General features: G+C 33.3%; 1 protein-coding gene across 1 annotated transcript in view; it reads left to right on the top strand.

The window, feature by feature from the left end:
* The first annotated feature begins 6534 nt into the window (after nt 1-6534).
* The window catches only part of LOC142221296 (uncharacterized), a 72936-nt gene continuing 57613 nt past the window's right edge, over nt 6535-21857 (top strand). The window contains exon 1 of the mRNA XM_075290963.1: nt 6535-9074. Within this exon, the coding sequence (XP_075147078.1) occupies nt 8279-9074 (796 nt within the window). The 5' untranslated portion in view covers nt 6535-8278. The remainder of the gene's footprint in view (nt 9075-21857) is intronic.

Raw genomic sequence — 21857 nt, 5'->3', positions numbered from 1 at the left:
TCCATATCAATAATTGTATATAGCCCCCATATAAGCGACCACATATTTCAATTCTGGCTCCCTACGTACCGTGCAAAAGTCCATATCGATTCGTAATTATTTGTAGACTTACCTACACATACCTTTTTTGTCTAATATATACCACGTATGGACCAACTCACAATTTAGAGAACGATTTAAGATACCACAACCCAAGTAATTCGATTGTGGATGACAGTCTTTCGTAGAAGTTTCTACACCCTCAAAAAAATCGCTTCTTTAACATATACTCCCACACATATTTTGCTTCAAGCATATACATTTTTGGGTATTGCCCAAACATTTATATGTTTGATTTCTTCCAATATATAATATGTTTGAAAGCATATTGGTCTAAACAATATAATATGTTTGGGTAGTCTAAGTTCCAAACATTTTGTATTTTTCCATCCAAATTCAATAATGTTGTCTTCCAAAAAACTATATGTTTTTATGTGAACATATAATATGTTTGGAAACATTTTGAACCCAAAAATATTATACGCTTAGAAGAATTTTCTCCCAAAAAAGATTGTGCTCATTTTTTTTTCTGCCTAATTGTATATTCCCTCACATTTTTCTCACTTTTTCTGTAATACAAACATTTTAGAAGAAATTATTATATTTTATAATTTTTTTTTAATTTTACCTTTTGCCGGACGGGGATTCGAACAGCGGACCACACAGTTTGTAAGCCAGTACGCTAACCACTGGCCTACGTAGCTGTTATGGTCATCAAGAGATAATTATCGTTATAAGTTATATTTATATAGCATAGCTTGCGGCGCCCACGAGCCGATGCAAACATAACATTGTTTAACAACATAACATTGTTAAACATACATTTGTTGGCAGCGTGGAGCAGTGGTTGGTCGTCCGCCTTGCGTGACAGGGGACCTGGGTTCGATCCCTGCTTCGACCAACACCATTTTTTTATTTTTTTTTTAATATATTTTTTAACGTATATTCCAGATACGTTCGGAAGTTCCCGAAAAGGTGCTATTATATTAAATTTTTACTACGAAATTGTAAAGTTTCTTTTTTTAAAAGAGTTAAAGTCAGAAAAGAAAAGTGCTTGATATAAACGAAATGGACTGAGTTCAAATCAAATATTATTTTTTTATTGCAACAATAAAAATTGAGTAACAAATAAAGATTTTTGTATACAAGTTTAAAATTTTCGAAGAAATTCAAAAACTCTTACAAAAGAACAACGTGAAGTCGAGTATATATAAATATTTTTCCATCGAATCCTAAGGTTAACGATAACCATTCAAAAGCACATTATATTTAAATTCTAAACAGTAATTTTACAACAGCACATAAATTTATTTTGGTGTGAACAATTGTTTGCTAGCATGTAACACCATTAATTTAGAAATACAAATAAATATGAATTTTTATTAACGAATAATTTTGTGCATAATTTAATTCTTAAAGCCGGTATAAATTGGCATTATCACGTTAAAATGGCCATGTTTACCCTTTTACTTTTCTTTAATAATTTCTTTTAAAGAAAATAAGCTTATTCAATTGTTGCTTTGGATCTTTCCCCACCATGTTACAATACAATTTACCGGAAAAAGTTGTAATGTTATTCTGGTTTTGCCGCTAAAATGAGAAATAATTTTAGCGGCAAAACTCGAACTCAATGCCCGCTTTTATTTTCGAAAAAAATCCGTCAACTCCTCTTGAACTACTTAATAAAGAGGAACTAATCTTTGTTTTTATAGATCTTCAAAGGTCGATACTTTCAATGAAGTCGTGTTGTCGTTATAATTAAGTGATTTGACTTAAAAATGGGTATCATAACATGAAAGAACAAATTTTGGACTAAGGTTAACTTGACTTTAATAATTCAGAAAAATTCTTTAAAATTAATGAAACTGTCTTTAAATTTGTTGCATTTGCATCTTGACCACAAGGCAAAAATCATTCAAAAATAGGATATGTTTTTCAATACTTTATTTTAAAGACATTTTTTACTTGAAACATAGCATAATTTCTACTGGAAGTCTTGTTTTTAACGGACATTTTATAGCATATGAAAAACTGAAAAGGCGAAAAATTGAAATGTGCTTCGTAGAGTCACGTACACAAAACCCCATTTAAAAGAGAATTGTGTCTTAAAAGCATCCTTACTTGTATTCTCCGCTTCTTTGGTTCGGAATCAATATCAAAATTGTTAAAGTGGAGACACAATCTTTAGAACCGGACATGCTTTTTGTTCAGTGTATAGTGCCCTTTCGTTAGTTTTTATGAAGATCCCTTTAATTACCTTTGTTTGAATATTTTGACTTACTCGTCCTACGTTCCGATTTGTTTTGACGAACAAAAAAATTGTGCCCGTAATGCGAAAATGATAAACAAAACTCATACTCTTTTTTTTCAAATATATTTTATCTTGGTTCCGAATGAATTTTCTCTCCGAATACTCATTTTAATATTTTACTTAAGCATATACAATTTTTGGCGAAGTCTTATATCACAACATATATATGTTTACTCATAATATGTAAATTTGTACTTGGTTATATTCACACATGGTATTTTTCCTATATTTAATGAATTTTTTTTTGTGTATATATATTTGTAATGCGCCAATTGGTTAGTTTCATTATTTTACTTCCAGCATACACTTTGTCTCTCTTTGTAAACACATATATGTTTATGGGCTATTTCTAAATTAATATATGTTTGCATCCAAGCATATTATATTTACAAACATTTTATGTCCCAAACATAATATGTTCTAACATATTAACATATATGTCCCAAACATATTATGCTAGTTTATGAACATTATATGTTTGCACTCAAAAATATTGTGTTTAAAAATTTGAGTTCCAAACATATAATGTTTATACCCAAACATATGAAAAACAGTCTTTTTCGTCCGTGTAGTATCAACTATTAATATTTATCGTTAATAAAACTTTAATTAATTTTAAATATATAGGACACTTAATATTAGCTGCAAATGTTTTGAACAGGTCAAAACTCTTACAGTGCACTCGCGGTAACGTGAACTAATTAAAACCAAGAGATCACGTTAGCGAAAATGTTCACGTTAGCGAACTTCTGCGAATTTCAGAACAAAACATAGCCATATTCGGGACTTTTACACGTTCTAGCGTTATAGACTTTTATTTTTGTTATTATTAATATTAAAAACTTAATTTAATTTCATGAAAAAATTAAAAAAAGAGATCGGAAAAATATCAGTGGGTATGGAATTATAAAGCAATTTAAATTAATAAATAAAATTCACGAAAAAGGCCAAAGTAGATCACTAAAAAATTCCGTAAGTGCATTTGAAATTGTATTTAGCATTGCGAATCTTCCTTTAACGTCAAATTTCATGTTTTTCTGCGTTACGGAGTAGTTAGTGTAAGAAAAAGCGTGTTCCCATTATGCGGAGTTCACGTTAGGCGGTGTTCACTTTACCCCGAGTGCACTGTAACATATGTTATTTGTAAATAATTTTATAAATTATCAAAAAGTCTTTCTTGTTAGTTCCCGTATTCCTTTAAGTCTTTAAAATTAACTTAATAAGCAACAACATTGCATTAAAGTCTAAGGTTAGGTGGCAGCCCGATGTATCAGGTTCACATAGACTATTCAGTCCATTGTGATACCACATTGGTAAACTTCTCTCTTATCTGTCCTTTTTATAGCAGAGTCCGAACGGCGCAATATGGGCGGGAATTGAAAATTTGCGGCAAAAATTATTTACAATAAATGTAGTATCGCCAAACATGATATATCGATATATCTTATCAAAATCAAATGTTACCAACAAAAAGGGAGTCAAACACCCTTATTCCAGGCGCGTTAATATAGAGGGGTCGATATTGTAATTCCACTTGGAGTACTATAACATAGAATATACTCTTAGATGGAGTTTAATTTATACTTGCTTATTTTCCTTATTAAGAAATTAATTAATTTTATTATTTAACATTAAACAAATATTAACCATCAAAATCACTTTCTTCGGTATCTAACTCTAATTCCGTCCGTCTGTGTTTGTTGTTCGCAGGATTCCGGTCGCAATTATTAAGCGATTTTGATAAAATTTCGTACAACGTGTTATCTTGATCAAAGGACAAACACTGTTGAATTAGGAAAAAAACATGTATCGCCCGATTTCGGCAAATGAGTCCATACTACGCTTATTTACTACCCGATTGTCTTCAAATTTAACACAAAGTAATTTTTATATTACCCTTAAAGTTCATCAAATTCGGTTCAGATTTAGATATAGCTCCCATATATATGTATCACCCGATTTTCCCAAATTTGACTATAAAGCCCTTACATTTATTTTAGTATGGGCAAATTTGGGCAGACAAACTTCTTGTTCTATTCCTCGCAAATATAACTATGTACTAAAATGTTCACATATAAACAGCACTTTTGAATCCACAAATTCAAGTTCAAAAATAAAAATATTTTTTAAAGTGTTTACAACATTTTGAACTACTGAACCTCCTCTTAGAATTTACATTTAAAAGTTTTCTTTATTCACTTTTTATTGCGAAGAAGCTTTGAAACCCTCAGAAATGTCACCAGCATTACTGAGGTGGGATAATCCACCGCTGAAAAACTTTTTGGTGTTCGGTCGATGCAGGAATCGAACCCACGACCTTGTGTATGAAAGGCGGGCATGCTAACCATAGCACCACGGTGGCTCCCAGTCTTAGTTTTAATGGTTTTATTTTCATTACAATTTCGATTTATTTTCAACAGCCACACAAAAATGCATTCTTGTGAGGGTGAGTGGCTCATATTTATATGATTTGATATCGGATTTATTCCCTATTCACTCTATTGCTTATAACTTTGTCAGTTTTCGATCGTTGGTCTAGTTCTAGTTGGTTTTTTCACACGTTTTTCAATGGTTTATACTTTTTTTGGCTGCACAGAGTCACTGTAAAACACGATTTTTTTGAAAGCGCGCTCTATTTTCATCGATATAACTAATCACAGATCCAATTGTACACGTTTGTTTGTCATGCCAATACCTTGCATATAAATACCAACAATGATATATTCAGACATTTCTAGTTCGAGATATGATTTGTTTAGTGTAAAAAAAAGGACAAAAACTAAAACTAACGCTGAGTACTATGTTCAGTTTTCAAGCTGAAAACCAGCTTGTTTTCACGGCTACTTTTTTAAATTAATTAATATAGAACTATAAAATTATTTGTAATCAATTCCTTGGATCTTTTCTATCCATTATTTGGCACGACTTGATCAAGATATAATCGTCTTCATAAATATATTTGTAGTTTCAATTTAGTGTTTTGGTGAAAAACCCGAACATAGTACTAAGTACTAACATTAACGCGATATCCCAAGAACTGTTTCATAACAAAAAGCAACCTTCATTTTCCAATTTAGCATATGAAAATATTTGAAAAAAGTCACCTATCATCAAATGGTACATTTTCAGTGTAAACTAGTGTAATTAGATATAAAACATATGGACTGATTGCCAAAATAGATTTTTTATCCCTCCTCATGTGCGTTGATATTCGTCATATGCCTTTAAAAAACAAAACAAACATTGGTCGACAGCGACATACATATAGTTATTAGCCCTATATAAAAATTAATTCCCAGATTGGACTTCAAGAGCCTCCTCCAAATGTCATCCAAGCCTCTTAAAATTATTTCACTCCAAAAAAGTTCCTTGAGAATGTGACAATATTTATTTACCTTTACAGCAACAATTTTTACAAGAAAAGAAAACTTAATTGGTCTAAAATTTCGTTTCAAAAGAAAGAATTATTGGTATATGCGTGTGTATATTCGCTTCTGTTAAAATGCGATTATTCGATTTGGGCCAACATGAAAGGTCGATTACGTTTTATGTTGATTTTGTTTCAATAAAATTACAAACGAAAACTCAAGCAACATTTTCTCTATTCTCTTGGAAATGGTGTACATGGCACTTCATGCGTTAACAAAACGTTAAATTGGAGAAATATTACTGTTAGCATTCTCAGCAATGTAAGCAACATAATTCTAAAGCCTCAAATGTCTATTCGACTTAAAAGAGTTTTTGCTTGTGCTCATTCCCTCAACGAAATGATAATTTAACCTGAGCTAGTCTAACTGGTAATTCGATATTAATCCACCCTTTATCGGTGAACTGTTATCGAACAACAACTACCTGTTACATTTGATGCTGTGAAGGCAATTTTAGTTGAGTAAGGTGAGTGCAACAGGTAACTTTTGAGAAATCTCACAAATATCTTAATACCTAACTAGAGAGAGAGAGAGGGAGTTAATACAATACCAACACTTGTACAAAGATACAAAGCCATTATTAAGAAAGAGATTAAGATAACGGCCACAAAGAGAGCTCTGTCAAATATATACTCAACCCAAAGAGGGAGCAAGATTTCATGGTGTGAAATGCCAAAGTCGTAAAAAGTGGTAAAACAACTCGAGCCAGCTCAGACCAGGCCTTATGTCTAGACAACCACAATAGCGAGTTGCTTGAGGAAAGTACACGCGTTGAGCTATTCTTGAGTGAACCTGCGCCGCGTCAACAACGATCGTACGGATGGATTAAGCGGCCAATGTTTTTGTGCGGTTTTTATCTTGTTTTTGCCTCAGTTTTCGCATCACACATACAAGTGATCTGACATTTTTTCCCAAATCTACGCATACAAACATACAAAAGCCAACTGCGCGACGTTTTTGTGAAGGGGGATAAGTAAACATTTGCTGTTCATTCTATCCACATACAATTCATTGATTCGGTCCTCCGCTGTGAACTTTTCAAAGTCTCCTTCCCTTCTCCCCCCAACGGAATATAGTAGCCGCGCCGAACAGATTTACCCACCCAGTCACCCCGAAAGGTATATGTGAACGTGTGTGTATGCGAATGAGCCTGTAAATCCATGTGTTCAACGATGTGTCCGTGTAGGAATGCATTGGTATCGGTGTGGGTCTTTGTGGTATGCGCGTTGGTGACGACGATGTGATGTGATTAACAAAGTGAAAAGTGCAAATTTAAATAAAAGAAAAAGATATATTTTACGATTAACGAATAAATAAAAATTTTTGTTATTTTCCAAAAGAAATCGTCAAAACTTCCAGCATACATACGAGAAAAAAAAACAACAAAATAAATTAACAAATAAAAAAATTCCATAAATTTTTTAAACCAAACACAGCAAAAAGAGCTACAAAAAAAAAACGAAAAAGCTATAAAAAACGCATCGACAACAGCAACTAAATGGCAACATTATGATGTTGAAGAAATATGAGAATACCTTTGCGCCATTTATATTGTACAACATCCATGAATCTACCATTAAAAGTGTAAAAAATAAATGAAAAATTTTCCCTGATTTTGTGAAAAATAAAATAAAAAACAACAGAAAACGGAACATCAATCAAAACGAAAAAATCTTTTTTTTTTGAAGAAGCTTAGTATCTGAAACTAATCTAGTACGAATAAAGAACCACACAGACGCATAAAGAAACAATCGGGTGAACATAACAAATAGACGAAAGGTAAAAGAAACAAAAAAAAAAAAAACAATAACAACAATTGAAACGACAATAACAACAACAACAACGAGTACACAATAGCGGAGATTGAAAGAATTCCTAAGAAGAAAAAGAGTTTCTCGAAGAAACCTAGAAATTCTACAACATCTAAAACCAGAAATTCAACCTTTTTGCCAAACAACAGCGGTAGCAGCAGCAGCAGCACAAACAACAATAACATCAACTAACTAACACCATATCAACAGAGAGACGATAGAACTACAACGGGTATACCATAGAATACCAAGTAGACTTGAGAAATCTGACTGTCGTTCGGCTAGTTCCTCGGTCGGTTGGTCGGTCGGTTTGTTTGTTATTTTGTTTTGTTCTTTCATTCGAATTCCCTCATACGACGGCCTCTCTGTCGCCTTTAACGTTAAGTCGCGCATTCTGTCGTCTCATGCGGTCTTGTCACATTTTTAAACCGACTACGTTCTATTCTTGATTGCCGTTGCCGTCTCTCGTTCTCGTTCACAATCTTTATTGTCCACACACACATTCATACTCATTCACCCATACATTCGTCTATTGGAGTAGTTCTGGTGGTGGTTGTGTTGGTTTACAACGACATTTCATTGAAAACGTGTTCTCAAGGAAGTGAAATATCACCACTGCACCACAGGCATACCCCTCCTTCAGCCCATCGCAAGTGCGAATTTCTTCCTGAGCATTCACCACTTCCAAAATGGGTGATTCCACACCTATATGCCGTTGTCGTGTACTCTATCTGGGTAGTGCCGTACCGCGTCAGAGTAAAGATGGACTCCAGGGTATACAGGAACCCCTACGCAGCCTATATCCCTCAGAGGGTGCGGTAGGTGCCAAAGGAATCGACTCCTGGCTAAGTGTCTGGTCCAATGGCATCCTCTTGGAGAATGTCGATGAAAATCTTAAGGAAATTACTCGATTCTTTCCCATTGAGTCGTTACATTATTGTGCCGCCGTGCGTCAAGTCCTTATACCCGAACGGGGAAATTCGAATCCTGAACCAAAATTTCTCCCACTCGATTCGCCATTTGCACGTATGCCACGTGCCCAGCATCCACCAATATTTGCAGCCATTCTACGTCGCACCACTGGCATCAAAGTCCTCGAATGCCACGTGTTCATATGCAAGCGCGAGGCTGCCGCCAATGCTCTAGTCAGATGTTGTTTCCATGCATATGCAGATAACTCATACGCCCGTCAATTGGAGACAGGCAGTACCGGGGGCGGTGCTGGCAGCAGTGTTTATGGAACTCTTAAAAGCAACATGGTCTCCAGCAAATCGAATGGTGACCTCACCAGTGTGGGCCTTTCGAATGGCAACCATCATCATCATCACCATGTTCCGCCATCGTCGGCCAGCCATTCAGGATGGCGGTCGCGAGCGGGCAGTATCACCACCCTTAATAGTGTTGGGCGCCAATCAAATGGTCATTTAATGAACGGTGGCGATAGTACCAGCAGTGCTGCTGAGGGGTATACCTCTGTAAAAAATTGTAAGTATTCAAGTTTGTGTCTTGAGTCTTTTGTTTTCATCTAACAATTTTGTTTGGCTAATTCTTTCTGCCATTTGCTGCAATTGATTGTGAATAAGAAAACATTGAAAATTATTGTCTCATCATGGCACTTTTATATATAAAAAAAAAAACTCACGAATGGCAAGCAATACTCAACTAATAGCCAAAACCTGTAATATGTGATTCATTCGACTGTTGTTTTTTCACATTCGCAATGCTTTGGGGCGTCTAAGTAAATACCACTCGAAATGAAGTGGATATGAGATAATTTCATGATTGACAGACTGAAAATACTGAACAAATTGTTTATATTTATATAATTTGTTTACCAAAACAGCTAGTATTCAGACGCAATATTCTTGAACTTGAGCTTCCTGGATTTTTTGCACAGTGTTTCGAATAGTTTTCGATTCGAATTTCAATTTTGTCACTTAAATGATGTCGATGATATAGGAGGTAATCTCATGCGATTGATATACATAACTCTTGAGTTAGATACTGAAAAAATGGAATAAAAGAAGAGAGCATGTTATCGATTGACTAGAGATTGCCATTAAATCTCTAGTAAATCGATTGTCAATGGAATATACTGGAGTTGTGTAATCGGAAAATAAGAACGCCTCCACTGACTGAATTTCTTTTTTGGGCACGTTGGGATTTTTACCAATATATACAGATAAAAAGCTAAATTTTTGTGGGAAAAATGAAGAAACGAAAATTTAACTAAATTGTATTTGAGATTTTCACAATGCGTTGTTAAAACAAAGAAAATGTAATATTCCGATATTCTATATAACTACTATTTACGAAATTACACTCTCTAATGAAATTAAAAATTAACTACAAGTGAATTAAAAATCACCGACAACTCATTCAAACTATTTTTGGGAATGGTACAAATATTTAGTTTCTTCAGCTTTAGTTTACATAGAACTTATTTGATCGGTCATGGTATTTTATACCGACGTTTAGTTTACAAAATGTGTGAGTTATACTTGGAATAAGGAAAATTGCATTTGACTGTAAATAATTTCGAAAGAAAAGATAAGAAAATAAACTAACAACAAATAATGTTTATGCAATAAAAAGATTTAAAAAATGAGCATCTGTTTAATGATGTTTTTATACCCTCCACCGTAGGATGGGGGTATATTAACTTTGTCATTCCGTTTGTAACACATCAAAATATTGCTCTAAGACCCCATAATGTATATATATTCTGGATCGTGGTGAAATTCTGAGTCGATCTGAGCATGTCCGTCCGTCCGTCTGTTGAAATCACGCCAACTTCCGAACGAAACAAGCTATCGACTTGAAACTTGGCACAAGTAGTTGTTATTGATGTAGGTCGGATGGTATTGCAAATGGGCCATATCGGTCCACTTTTACGTATAGCCCCCATATAAACGGACCCCCAAATTTGGCTTGCCGAGCCTATAAGAGAAGCAAATTTCATCCGATCCGGCTGACATTTGGTACATGATGTTGGTATATGGTATAATTATATATAGCCCCCATATAAACCGATACCCAGATTTGGCTTGCGGAGCCTCTAAGAGAAGCAAATTTCATCCGATCCGGCTGAAATTTGGTACATGGTGTTAATATATGGTATCTAACAACCATGCAAAAATTGGTCCATACCGGTCCATAATTATATATAGCCCCCATATAAACCGATCCCCAGATTTGACCTCCGGAGCCTCGTGGTGGAGCAAAATTCAAATTGGTCGAAATCGGTCCATAATTATATATAGCCCCCATATAAACCGGTCCCCAGATTTGACCTTCGGAGCCCCTTGGAAGAGAAAAATTCATCCGATTCGGGTGAAATTTGGTACGTGATGTTAGTACATGATATTTAACAACCATGCCAAAAGTGGTCCATATCAGTCCATAATCATATATAACCCCCATATAAACCGATCCCCAGATTTGACCTCCGGAGACTCTTGAAGGAGCAAATTTCATCCAATTCAATTGAAATTTGGTACATTGTGCTAGTAATTATTTGTAGACTTACCTATACATACCTTTTTTGTCTAATATATATCACGTATGGACTAACTCACAATTTAGAAAACGATGTTAAGAAGTTTTAAGATACCACAACCCAATTAATTCGATTGTGAATGACAGTCTTTCGTAGAAGTTTCTACGCAATCCATGGTGGAGGGTACATAAGATTCGGCCTGGCCGAACTTACGGCCGTATATACCTGTTTTTCTATATACTCTAATAATTGAAATGAGAGGATAAAGGGGACTGATGAGGATATGGAAATCCGAAACAGCAGCAGAAATAAAATTTTTTATCTTTTCATAAGCCGCCGTGGTGCAATGGTTAGCATGCCCGCCTTGCATACACAAGGTCGTGGGTTCGATTCCTGCGTCGACCGAACACCAAAAAGTTTTTCAGCGGTGGATTATCCCACCTCAATAATGCTGGTGACATTTCTGAGGGTTTCAAAGCTTATCTAAGTGGTTTCACTGCAATGTGGAACGCCGTTCGGACTCGGCTATAAAATGGAGGTCCCTTGTCCGTAGCTTAACATGGAATCGGATAGCACTCAGTGATAAGAGAGAAGTTCATCAATGTGGTATCACAATGGACTAAATAGTCTAAGTGAGCCTGATACATCGGGCTGTCCTCTAACCTAACCTATCTTTTCATAATGCCAAACGGTACGACAAAGCTAGTATAGCTCTTTCTGAAAATAGAGAAATAAAGCTGTATGCAGTTTATGTCAATTATCTTTTTCAATTTCTCTGCAATGAGCAAAGTTTCCTGACCTTCAATAGCTATCTAATGAGTTTTACATGACTAACAATTTTTAATTCCCATTTCAATAAGCAAATGATCTCATCAACTATCGAATGCAGTCAGCCAATATTTTGTTGATGCCGTGTGAAGGAAGCATAGTACTTCGGAGTTTAGTTTTTAATTTGAATAGTCGGGATTCCGTTTCCCAATATGCACGGAGATTATATCTTGTATCTTTTGATGGTTTGATGTCAATCAGGAGCCTTCTCTTTCTCCACAAAATTGTTTACTCCGGTGCACCTGAGTATTTATTTGAGAGACTTTGTTTCACTCGCTCTAGTAGGGGTAAGAAAATTATACCATTAGTGCAACGCAGCCTTGTTTCCGACTGGCAATTCTTCATATCGCCCGTTCGCCTTTGGAACTCTCTACCTATCAATATTCAAACTGTTAGTGACACCAATAAATTTAAGGCGAAATTGTTTAATCACTTCGCTATCTCCTGAACGTCTTTGAATCTTTAATTTGTTTATTAAATGTTGTGTATTCTACCATTTTTAATATTTTCATAATCATGATAGTAAACATATAGTTTAATTGTTAATCTCTATCTCTTTTAAAATTTTCATTTCTGTAATATTTATTTATTTAATTTTTTATTTTTTTATTACATATTTGAAAGTAATTTCACAAAACATTTTACCCCAAAAACGGGGACGCTGCAGCATACAATTTTACTAAATTCAAATTTTGCACAACTTAGTTCAGAAAATTCTAAAATGTGTAAATTTTATCCCTTACTGTACCAAATTTTCTATAACGAGACAAAACTTTATTATGCTTTATAAATTATCCATATTGACATATATAATATGTCATATCTGCATTGGTAATATAGTTTAGTTGAAAAACTTCTAAAATTAACCTACATTTAATTTATACATGAGTTCACTTTTTTTTATGTAATGTAGCTGCTAGTTTAGAGCGTTTCCTTAAAAGTCCAGTCAAAATGGGAGTATTCTCATTCCAAGTAATTTATGTGACCACAGTCAAAAAAAAGCGAAACTATATGGCACTAAAGTCAATTTAATTTTATTTTAGTTCATGTTTGACTTTAATAATTTTCACGTACGTTAGTTAAATGACCCAAAAAGGAAGAAAAATTATACAGAAATGAAGCATATAGATTTACTATATTCGTGTCTCCCACAAAATAGTTCACAATTTTTTTTTAAATGAGTAAATTGTGCAAATAATGCACTCATCTTGAATTTCGTATAGCACTAAAGAAGTTTTTGCAATTTTCAACACCAATTTTTTGGGAGCCACCGTGGTGCAATGGTTAGCATGCCCGCCTTGCATACACAGGGTTGTGGGTTCAAACCCAGTTTTGACCAAACACCAAAAAGTTTTTCAGCGGTTGATTATCCCATCTCAGTAATGTTGGTGACATTTCTGAGTGTTGGGCAGCACACAGTGATAAGAGAGAAGTTCACCACTGTGGTATCACAATGAACTGAATAGTCTAAGTGAGCCTGAAGTATCGGGCTGTCACTATATCTAACTTAACTCCAATTTTTTCCTACAAACTACTAAATTTTGTTTAAGAAGTGAAAAAAAACGAATTATGGCTTATAAATATTATTGAATTTGTCGAAAAAGATTTACTTATTTTTGTGAAATTGGAATGACATCTGCATTTGTAATACAGTTTTAATAATTTTTTTATATCAACCTAAATTTTCTAAAAATAAACAAAATCTTCCTTACTGATACTTTTTATACCCTCCACCATAGGATGGGGGTATATTAACTTTGTCATTCCGTTTGTAACACATCGAAATATTGCTCTAAGACCCCATCAAGTATATATATTCTGGGTCGTGGTGAAATTCTGAGTCGATCTAAGCATGTCCGTCCGTCCGTCCGTCTGTCCGGCTGTCCGTCCGTCTGTGGAAATCACGCTAACTTCCGAACGAAACTAGCTATCGACTTGAAACTTGGAGCAAGTAGTTGTTATTGATGTAGGTCGGATGGTATTGAAAATGGGCCATATCGGCCCACGTTTACGTATAGCCCCCATATAAACCGATCCCCAAATTTGGCTTGCGGAGCCTTCCGGAGCAGCAAAATGCATCCGATTCGGTTGAAATTTGGTACGTGGTCTAAGTATACGGTCTCTAACAACCATGCAAAAATTGGTCCATATCGGTCCATAAATATATATAGCTCCCATATAAACCGATCCCCAGATTTGACCTCCGGAGCCTCTTGGAGGAGCAAACTTCATCCTACCCGATTGAAATTTGGTACGTGGTGTTAGTATATGGTCTCTAACAACCATGCAAAAACTGGTCCATATCGGTCCATAATTATATATAGCTCCCATATAAACCGATCCCCAGATTTGACCTCCGGAGCCTCTTGGAGGGGCAAAATTCATCCGATCCGTTTGAAATTGGGTACCTGATGTTAGTATACGGTCTCTAACAAGCATGCAAAAATTGGTCCATATCGGTCCATAATTATATATAGCTCCCATATAAAGCGATCCCCAGATTTGAACTCTGGAGCCTCTTGGATGAGCAAAATTCATCCGATCCAATTGAAATTTAGTACGTGGTGTTAGTATATGGTCTCTAACAACCATGCAAAAATTGGTCCATATCGGTCCATAATTATGTATAGCTCCCATATAAACCGATCCCCAGATTTGACCTCCGGAGCCTCTTGGAGGAGCAAAAGTCATCCGATGCGGTTGAAATTTGGTACATTTCGTTAGTATATGGCCTCTAAAAGCCATGTAAAAATTGTCAAATTTTATTACTATAGAAAGTTTTGTCAAAATTTCATTTCTATAGAAAGTTTTGTAAAAAGTTTATTTCTATAGCAATGTTTGTCAACATTTTATTTCAATAGAAAATTTTGTCAAAATTTTATTTCTATAGAAAATTTTGTAAAAAATTTATTTCTGTAGAAAATTTTGTCAACATTTTATTTCTATAGAAAATTTTGTCAACATTTTACTTCCATAGAAATTTTTGTCAACATTTTATTTCTATAGAAAATTTTGTCAAGTTTTTATTTCTATAGAAAATTTTGTCAAAATTTTATTTCTATAGAAAATTTTGTCAAACTGAATTATATACGTATTTAATCGGCCTTTTTTTTTTGTTTAATATATACCCCTTATGGACTAACTTACAATTTAGAAGCAGTGCTAAAAAGTTTTACGATACCTTGCCATCGGCAAGTGTTATCGCAACCCAAGTAATTCGATTGTGGATGACAGCCTTTAGTAGAAGTTCCTACGCAATCCATGGTGGAGGGAACATAAGATTCGGCCTGGCCGAACTTACGGCCGTATATACTTGTTTTTTTTTTTTGAAATTTATATGTGGAGGATTTTTGTAAATAAATTTCAAGTTTAATAAAATTTAATTTTTTAAACCACAATTGTTTGGGTAGAAGTCAGTAGACTCTCTCTCTCTCTCTCTCTGCAGTTGTACAATTTATTCTCATGGTTACCTTAAGTCCATGGACACTTATCTAAGTTGGCATTAACTTCTAGTTTGAAATGATATAATCCAAAAAGCTTAAGATTATTTGAAAGTCAAAATGTTTCGACTTGTGCATTCTTTCTCACTCACTTTTCAATAACATTCCAATTTTATTTATGTTCATAATTATTAATGAACCAAAACAACAGTCACCACATAAAGTGAAAGTTGAATTAATTAAACAGAAAATTTCTGCTATATATTATACGAATATTATAGATTAAATCAGTGGCTAAAAAAAGATTTTGAAAATTTTTAGCGATAAAAAAAGATCACGTGATTCATTAGGTCTAATATTAATATTAGGTTTAGAAATACCCACAAAACAAACGACTTATACTCGTATGTATATCACAATAATCACATATCATAAAATAATTTTATTATTACTTTTAGTTAATTCATTCAATACTTTCTTATTAACATACATTTCTCTCTGTCGCTCTTTTTCCAATCGTCATGAAGAAATTTCATTACACCGATAACCATTAGGCCACTGACCCAATTGGTCAATTTATGTTATTCGCCTTTTGTTTGTTTTTGCAAATCCAAAAAATGTATCTATGTACAAGCATGCCTTTTCAGTATGGTGTATTGAAAATAAACGCTGTACAAGAAGCTATTTGGTAATAATGTGCATGCAAGTTTTTCTATAAAAAAAAATGTGAAATTTATGACAAAACGTAAATTTTGCCGTCACTGCATATTTGAGTGGAGTGGTCATAAATAGTGAGACTTGATACAAAGTGCATACCAAAAAAAAACAAAAACAACAACTCAAACTGAAATATAATCAAAGTCATGTATGTGTGTTTATGTATTGATGTATGTGTAAATAACAAATGTCTATATAGGCACATTAAAACACAAACCGTGCACTTACTTCAAAACTAGCTTAAATCAGAAAGCGAAAATTTTCAAAATTGTCTCATACAAACATACAAACAGAAAAAATATTCTATACAAATAGAAAAAATGTTCTTATTCCATAATTGTATACCAATACCAATACCAAACTCATTAAAGTAGAAACTAGTGCTATGGTCACACTGGGCAAATATTTGACAGAAATAAAAAAAGAATCCGTCGCCACAGCCAAACTAGCTAACATTTTTAGCTCATATTGGATATACGAGGGCGGTTCAGAAACTTTTTAGCCTATCAATGAAAGAGAATAGTTAGTTTTTCAAAAATATTTTTATTTTTCAATATAATCTCCTGAAACCTCAATACACTTAGTCCAACGCTTTTCTAGCAATTCTATCCCTTGATTAAAATAGTTTTCCTCGAGGTCTTCAAAATAGTGGTTTACAACTGTAATTGCATCTTCATTTGAGGTAAAATGCTTGCCAACAAGGAATTTTTTAGATTTGGGAACAAGTAAAAGTCACTGGGAGCTAAATCAGGAGAATAAGGTAGGTGGTCAAGCAGCTCGTACTTTAATTCGTTGATTTTAGCTATTGTTAAAACACTCTTGTGCGCTGGTGCGTTGTCTTGATGAAAAATTATTTTTTTTTGTGTTGTAAGCCAGGACGTTTTTCTCTAATTTGTACATTTAATTGATCCAAAAGGTTTCAATAGTACTCTGAATTTATTATTTTACCCTTTTGCAGATAGTCAATCAATAAAATACCTTTGAAGTCCCAAAAAACCATTGTCATAACCTTACCAGCCGATTGAATTGTCTTCTTTGGGGCACTTCCTCCAGCTTCAGTCCATTGTTATCCATTTTATTTCGTTTAAAACGATCCAAACAAGCTTGAGAAATGTTCATTCTTATGCGTTTTTGATCGACTGTTAACAAAGGTGGCACCCATCTTGCAGAAAGCTTTTTCATCTGTAGTTCTTCATGCAAAATTAAATGGACTCGATCATTTGAGATGCCCATGCACTCAAAAAAAAGTGAACTCTCTATTTCACTAAAGCAAATTTAACTTTGTTTTAGTTCATAGAATAATTATATATGGAGAAAGTTTCGTTTACTCTAATAATTTTTTGCGTACGTTAGTTAAATGAACTAAAAAACGGGAAAATGTATACACAAATGAAGTAAAAAGTTTTACTAAATTCGTACTTCTCACAAAATAGTTCATTATTTCTTTAAATTTGGAAATTTTACTACAAATGCATCCATCATGAACTTCGTATGTCACTAAAGACATTCTTGCAATTTTGAACTCCAATTTTTTCTTTCAAACTACAAAATTTTCTTTAACAAGTGAAAAAAAATTATTACGTCTAATAAATTTTCTTGAATTTGTCAAAAAATATTTACTTATTTTTATGATATCGGCGTGATGTCAGCGTTTGTAATACTGTTTAGTTAAAATTTTCTAATAATATTAAAAAATTTCTAAAATTAACTAAATGTTTTCTTCCTGGTGGGTTCACTGTTTTTTCAGTGTGATATTAGCAATTTCACGCTCTTTTATTCGTCGATCATTTAATACCATATCATGCACTTTGGCTACAATTTCTGTTGTTGTTGCTGTTTTTGGACGTCCACTACGTAGTTCATCTTCAATGCTTGTTCGACCACGTTTAAATTCAGCAACCCAATTTTTACTGTTGCATATGAAGGAGCACTTTCACCTAACACATTCGCCATATCATTATGAATTTCTTGTCCCGATAAACCTTTTTTATGTAAATATTTAATGACAGCACGCATTTCTAATTTTTCCATTGTAGAAAAATTGCGGATGCGTCTTTTTTGAACACCAGTTTCTATATGAAGGAGTTGCCAGATCGAAGCAAAATTTAACATGTGTTCATAACAGAGATGGAAGTTTCCAAAACACTTAACTTTTTTCTGTTTATACCGCGATTTTTGTGCTAGGCTAAGAAGTTTCCGAACTGCTCTCGTACAACATCATGGTAGAATTATTTTCCAAAAACTTTATCCAGACATTCGGAAAATTATTCTGGAAAAATGTTTGATACTCATTTTGGTCAAATATTTGCCTAGTGTGACCATAGCCTAACTCCTTTGAATTGTGTAACCTTTTTTGCTACACGAAGAGAAGGAATATTATCACCCCCAAGGCCGTATTCAGGGGGGGGGGATGAGGGGGATCAAACCCCCCCCGAAATGAATGAATATTTTTATATTTATAAATATATATTTTTAGCTGCATAGAAAAATCTTATCGAAGATGTTGAAGGAAAGCTGAAGGTTTTATTTTGAAAACGCTTACCTATAAAACTTGCACAAATCCTAGAATACTAGTTGAAAAGCCCGTCAAACGACGGTCGAAAAAAACAAATTGTTTTTGTTCTCGCACCACAAATTTCATTTTTGGAAAATGTATTTCTGCTTTTTATGTGTGTTTGTTGTTCTTTTTGTGAACATGACTCGCTTTGTTTGGCCATAGCAACAACAACGAAACAGCCAAACACACATGTGTAAATGAAATGGCGCAAAACCTGCGAAAAGAACCTGCCTAATTAAGCGATGGAAGCACTTGGAGAGTGCAATAAAGAGATATTTCCAAACGTGCATATTCTTTTAAAAATTTTGGTCACTTTGCCAGTAACTCAGGGATGGAAAATACAATTTTTAAGAAAGTACAAAAAAGGTATTTTTTGAGCGGAAAGGTACTTTTTACTAAATTTCAACAAAAATTTCACTGGAAGATTATTATCAAGAGACTGAATTTTAAAGAAAATAAAATTTTGAAAAAATTTTCTATATAAATAAAAAATTTTGCAAAAATTTTCTATAGCCGGCTATCATACAAAAACCTTTTTTTCGGAAGGTTCAAGTGTGGTTTATTGTTGGGTTTAATGAACTGCCTGAATTTATTCTTATATTTGGTTGATAGTTTTGCTGCAAGTAGGGGATGCTGATGAGGAATGTGGTAATTCCGAAACGTGCGCCCATCCAACCATCTTGCAGTCTATAGGGCTTTGCCCAAATAAATTTGACAAACATTCTTTTCCTCTATTGGTTAAGCTACACTTGTAGTTTAGTCAATGTATGGGTTTAAGCTGCAATAAAAAACAACAACAATGCTTAAAGAACAAAACCAACAATAACAAAACAAAACGAAGGGAAATAAAATTTTGCAAAAAAATTCTATCGAAAAAAAATTTTGCAAAATTTTTTCTATAGAAATAAAGTTTTGCAAAAATTTCCTATAGAAATAACATTTTTACAAAATTTTCAATTGAAATAAAATTTTGACAAAATTATCTATAAAAATAAAATTTTGCAAAAATTCTATATAGAAATAAAATTTAGAAAACATTTTCTACCGAAATAAAAAATTGATAATATAGAATCGCATTCTTTTTTCGACTAAAACATTTTTGAAGTTCAATAAAATCCTGTTTTTGACTATATCTTTTACAAAATCGAGATTTTCTTCCCACATGAACATGTCTGTTTTGCCATATTTGTAAAAGACTATTAGCAAATAAGGTTGATAAAGACTTTCTCAAAATATTAAAATATTTTGGCAAAGCTATTGTACCATAAATCTGATATCGACTCAAAAATGTCTACACAAAAGGTACTAAATCATTCGCGGGGGTACTACGGTACTGACCGGGGTGAAAACGTTTTGAAAAAAGTACTATAGTACTGCATTTTCCATCCCTGCAGTTACTACGTGCTCATCCGAACGTTCATTTTCAACAATGAAGAGATTAAAGACGTATCTTAGAAATTCGACTAGCGAGAGTTGACTCAAAGGATTGGCATTAATGTCGGTTCATCGCCGAATAAATCTGCCGACTGAAGAAGTTATTGATTTATTTGCTGCCCAAAAAGCCCGTCGGCTCAATTTAATATTATAAAAATATTGTATACATACCTTTGCATAAATAAAATTTTCTACACATGAGATTATATGAATATTTTTTTAAAGTTGAAACGCCCCCCCCCCCCAAATTAAAATCCTGGCTACGGCCTTGATCACCTCAAATATGTTTCAAACTTTAATCTACACTGAAAAAAATGTTGTCGCGAGGCCGCGTATTTCTTGTCCTTAAAATGCAAAGGCGAACTGGCGTACCACAGAGAACGCATTTCTCTGATACAAAGAAATAGGGTATTTTTACATAATGGAAAATTCCGTTGAACTGAAGTCAAAATGTCTTTAATAAATCTGACCCATGTTACAAATAAGTTAATACTTTTTGTCTAATTGAAGAAAATTTATCAATAATAATATTTGTTTTTCTTTTGTTTAAAAAAATTTCATATGTTGAGGAAGAAAATGTCTTTAGCGCTATACGAAGTTCAAGGCACGTAGAATTTTAGTAAAATTTACTCATTTGAGAGAGTTATGAACTTAACTCAAGCAAACTTCTCCCATTTTAGGAACTATTATATTTTTTAATAAAATTGTCTACTATATTTGTAAAAAAAATTTTTTCTCATTTTTATTTCACGTCATTAAAGTAAGCAAAACATTATTCAAATAAGGAACATGTGCTCACATTCACAGAAAAAAGTGAATACTTGAATCAAATACAAAAATTGTGATTTCAATTATATTTTTATTTGATTTTCAGCTTATTATAAAAATCACAAACCCAATTACCCAAATTGTAAGGTTGTCATAAAATTATTTTCAAATGAAGGAATTTTGGATATCCTTGTATGTACTTTAAAAAAGATTCTTAACAATAACAATAAATAATATTTTATTGTTTGTATTTATTTATTTTTCGTTACTTAGCAACGTCATAAGCAGTGCTGTTTGGCAATTAAATCAATAACTTTTACACTGGGTCCAATTGAACATAGTAATTGATGTGTTGTGAATTTAATTATCAGGGAATTTTTATATATTAGGCAGTTTTCAATTCAACCAATTATTCTTGTATTTGTCGTAATAAAAATCGTACTTTTAATAAGTTTTTCATTAAATTATGGTAATAATTGATTTTTATTTTGCTTCATTGTTGTTGGGAAAAAATAAACTAATTTTAGTTAATTTTTTTTAGAGTAAAGAAAAAATCCTTGGAAATGGGTAAGAGTTTTTTCAGTGCACTTACCATTAAACTCAGAAAAATCTGATTATATGATATTTCAACAAGGCCCGAATATGTTTCTATAATTTTGTGTTAGAAAACATGAACCTCAATTTTGCTTGGCATTGCAAAATCAGTGGTTGTAGATAGTGTTACCGCTAAGAATGATCAAAATGTGCCATTTGAAATAGAAAATGCCATAAAGCTAGCTTTTAACTTCAATCACAAAATTAATTGATTAAATTGGCTTTCAATTTAAATTGCTTCAATTATGAAGATAATAATAGGTTTGTTTTCTATAAGAAAACACAGAAATTAGATATTAATCGTTTATGTTCAACAATATGGAATGTTGGTATCGTTCGTTTAAATTATAACACAGAAAGCATTTTACATTTATAAATTTGTGGTGCTATTACACGCAGAGAAGGAATATGATCACCTCAAACATGTTTCA

This window comes from Haematobia irritans, chromosome 1, assembly GCF_050003625.1.
Source record: "Haematobia irritans isolate KBUSLIRL chromosome 1, ASM5000362v1, whole genome shotgun sequence".
In the NCBI taxonomy this organism is placed as follows: Eukaryota; Metazoa; Arthropoda; class Insecta; order Diptera; family Muscidae; genus Haematobia; species Haematobia irritans.
The sequence above is the reverse complement of the archived record's forward strand: the minus strand, read 5'-3'. Positions and strand labels throughout refer to the sequence as shown.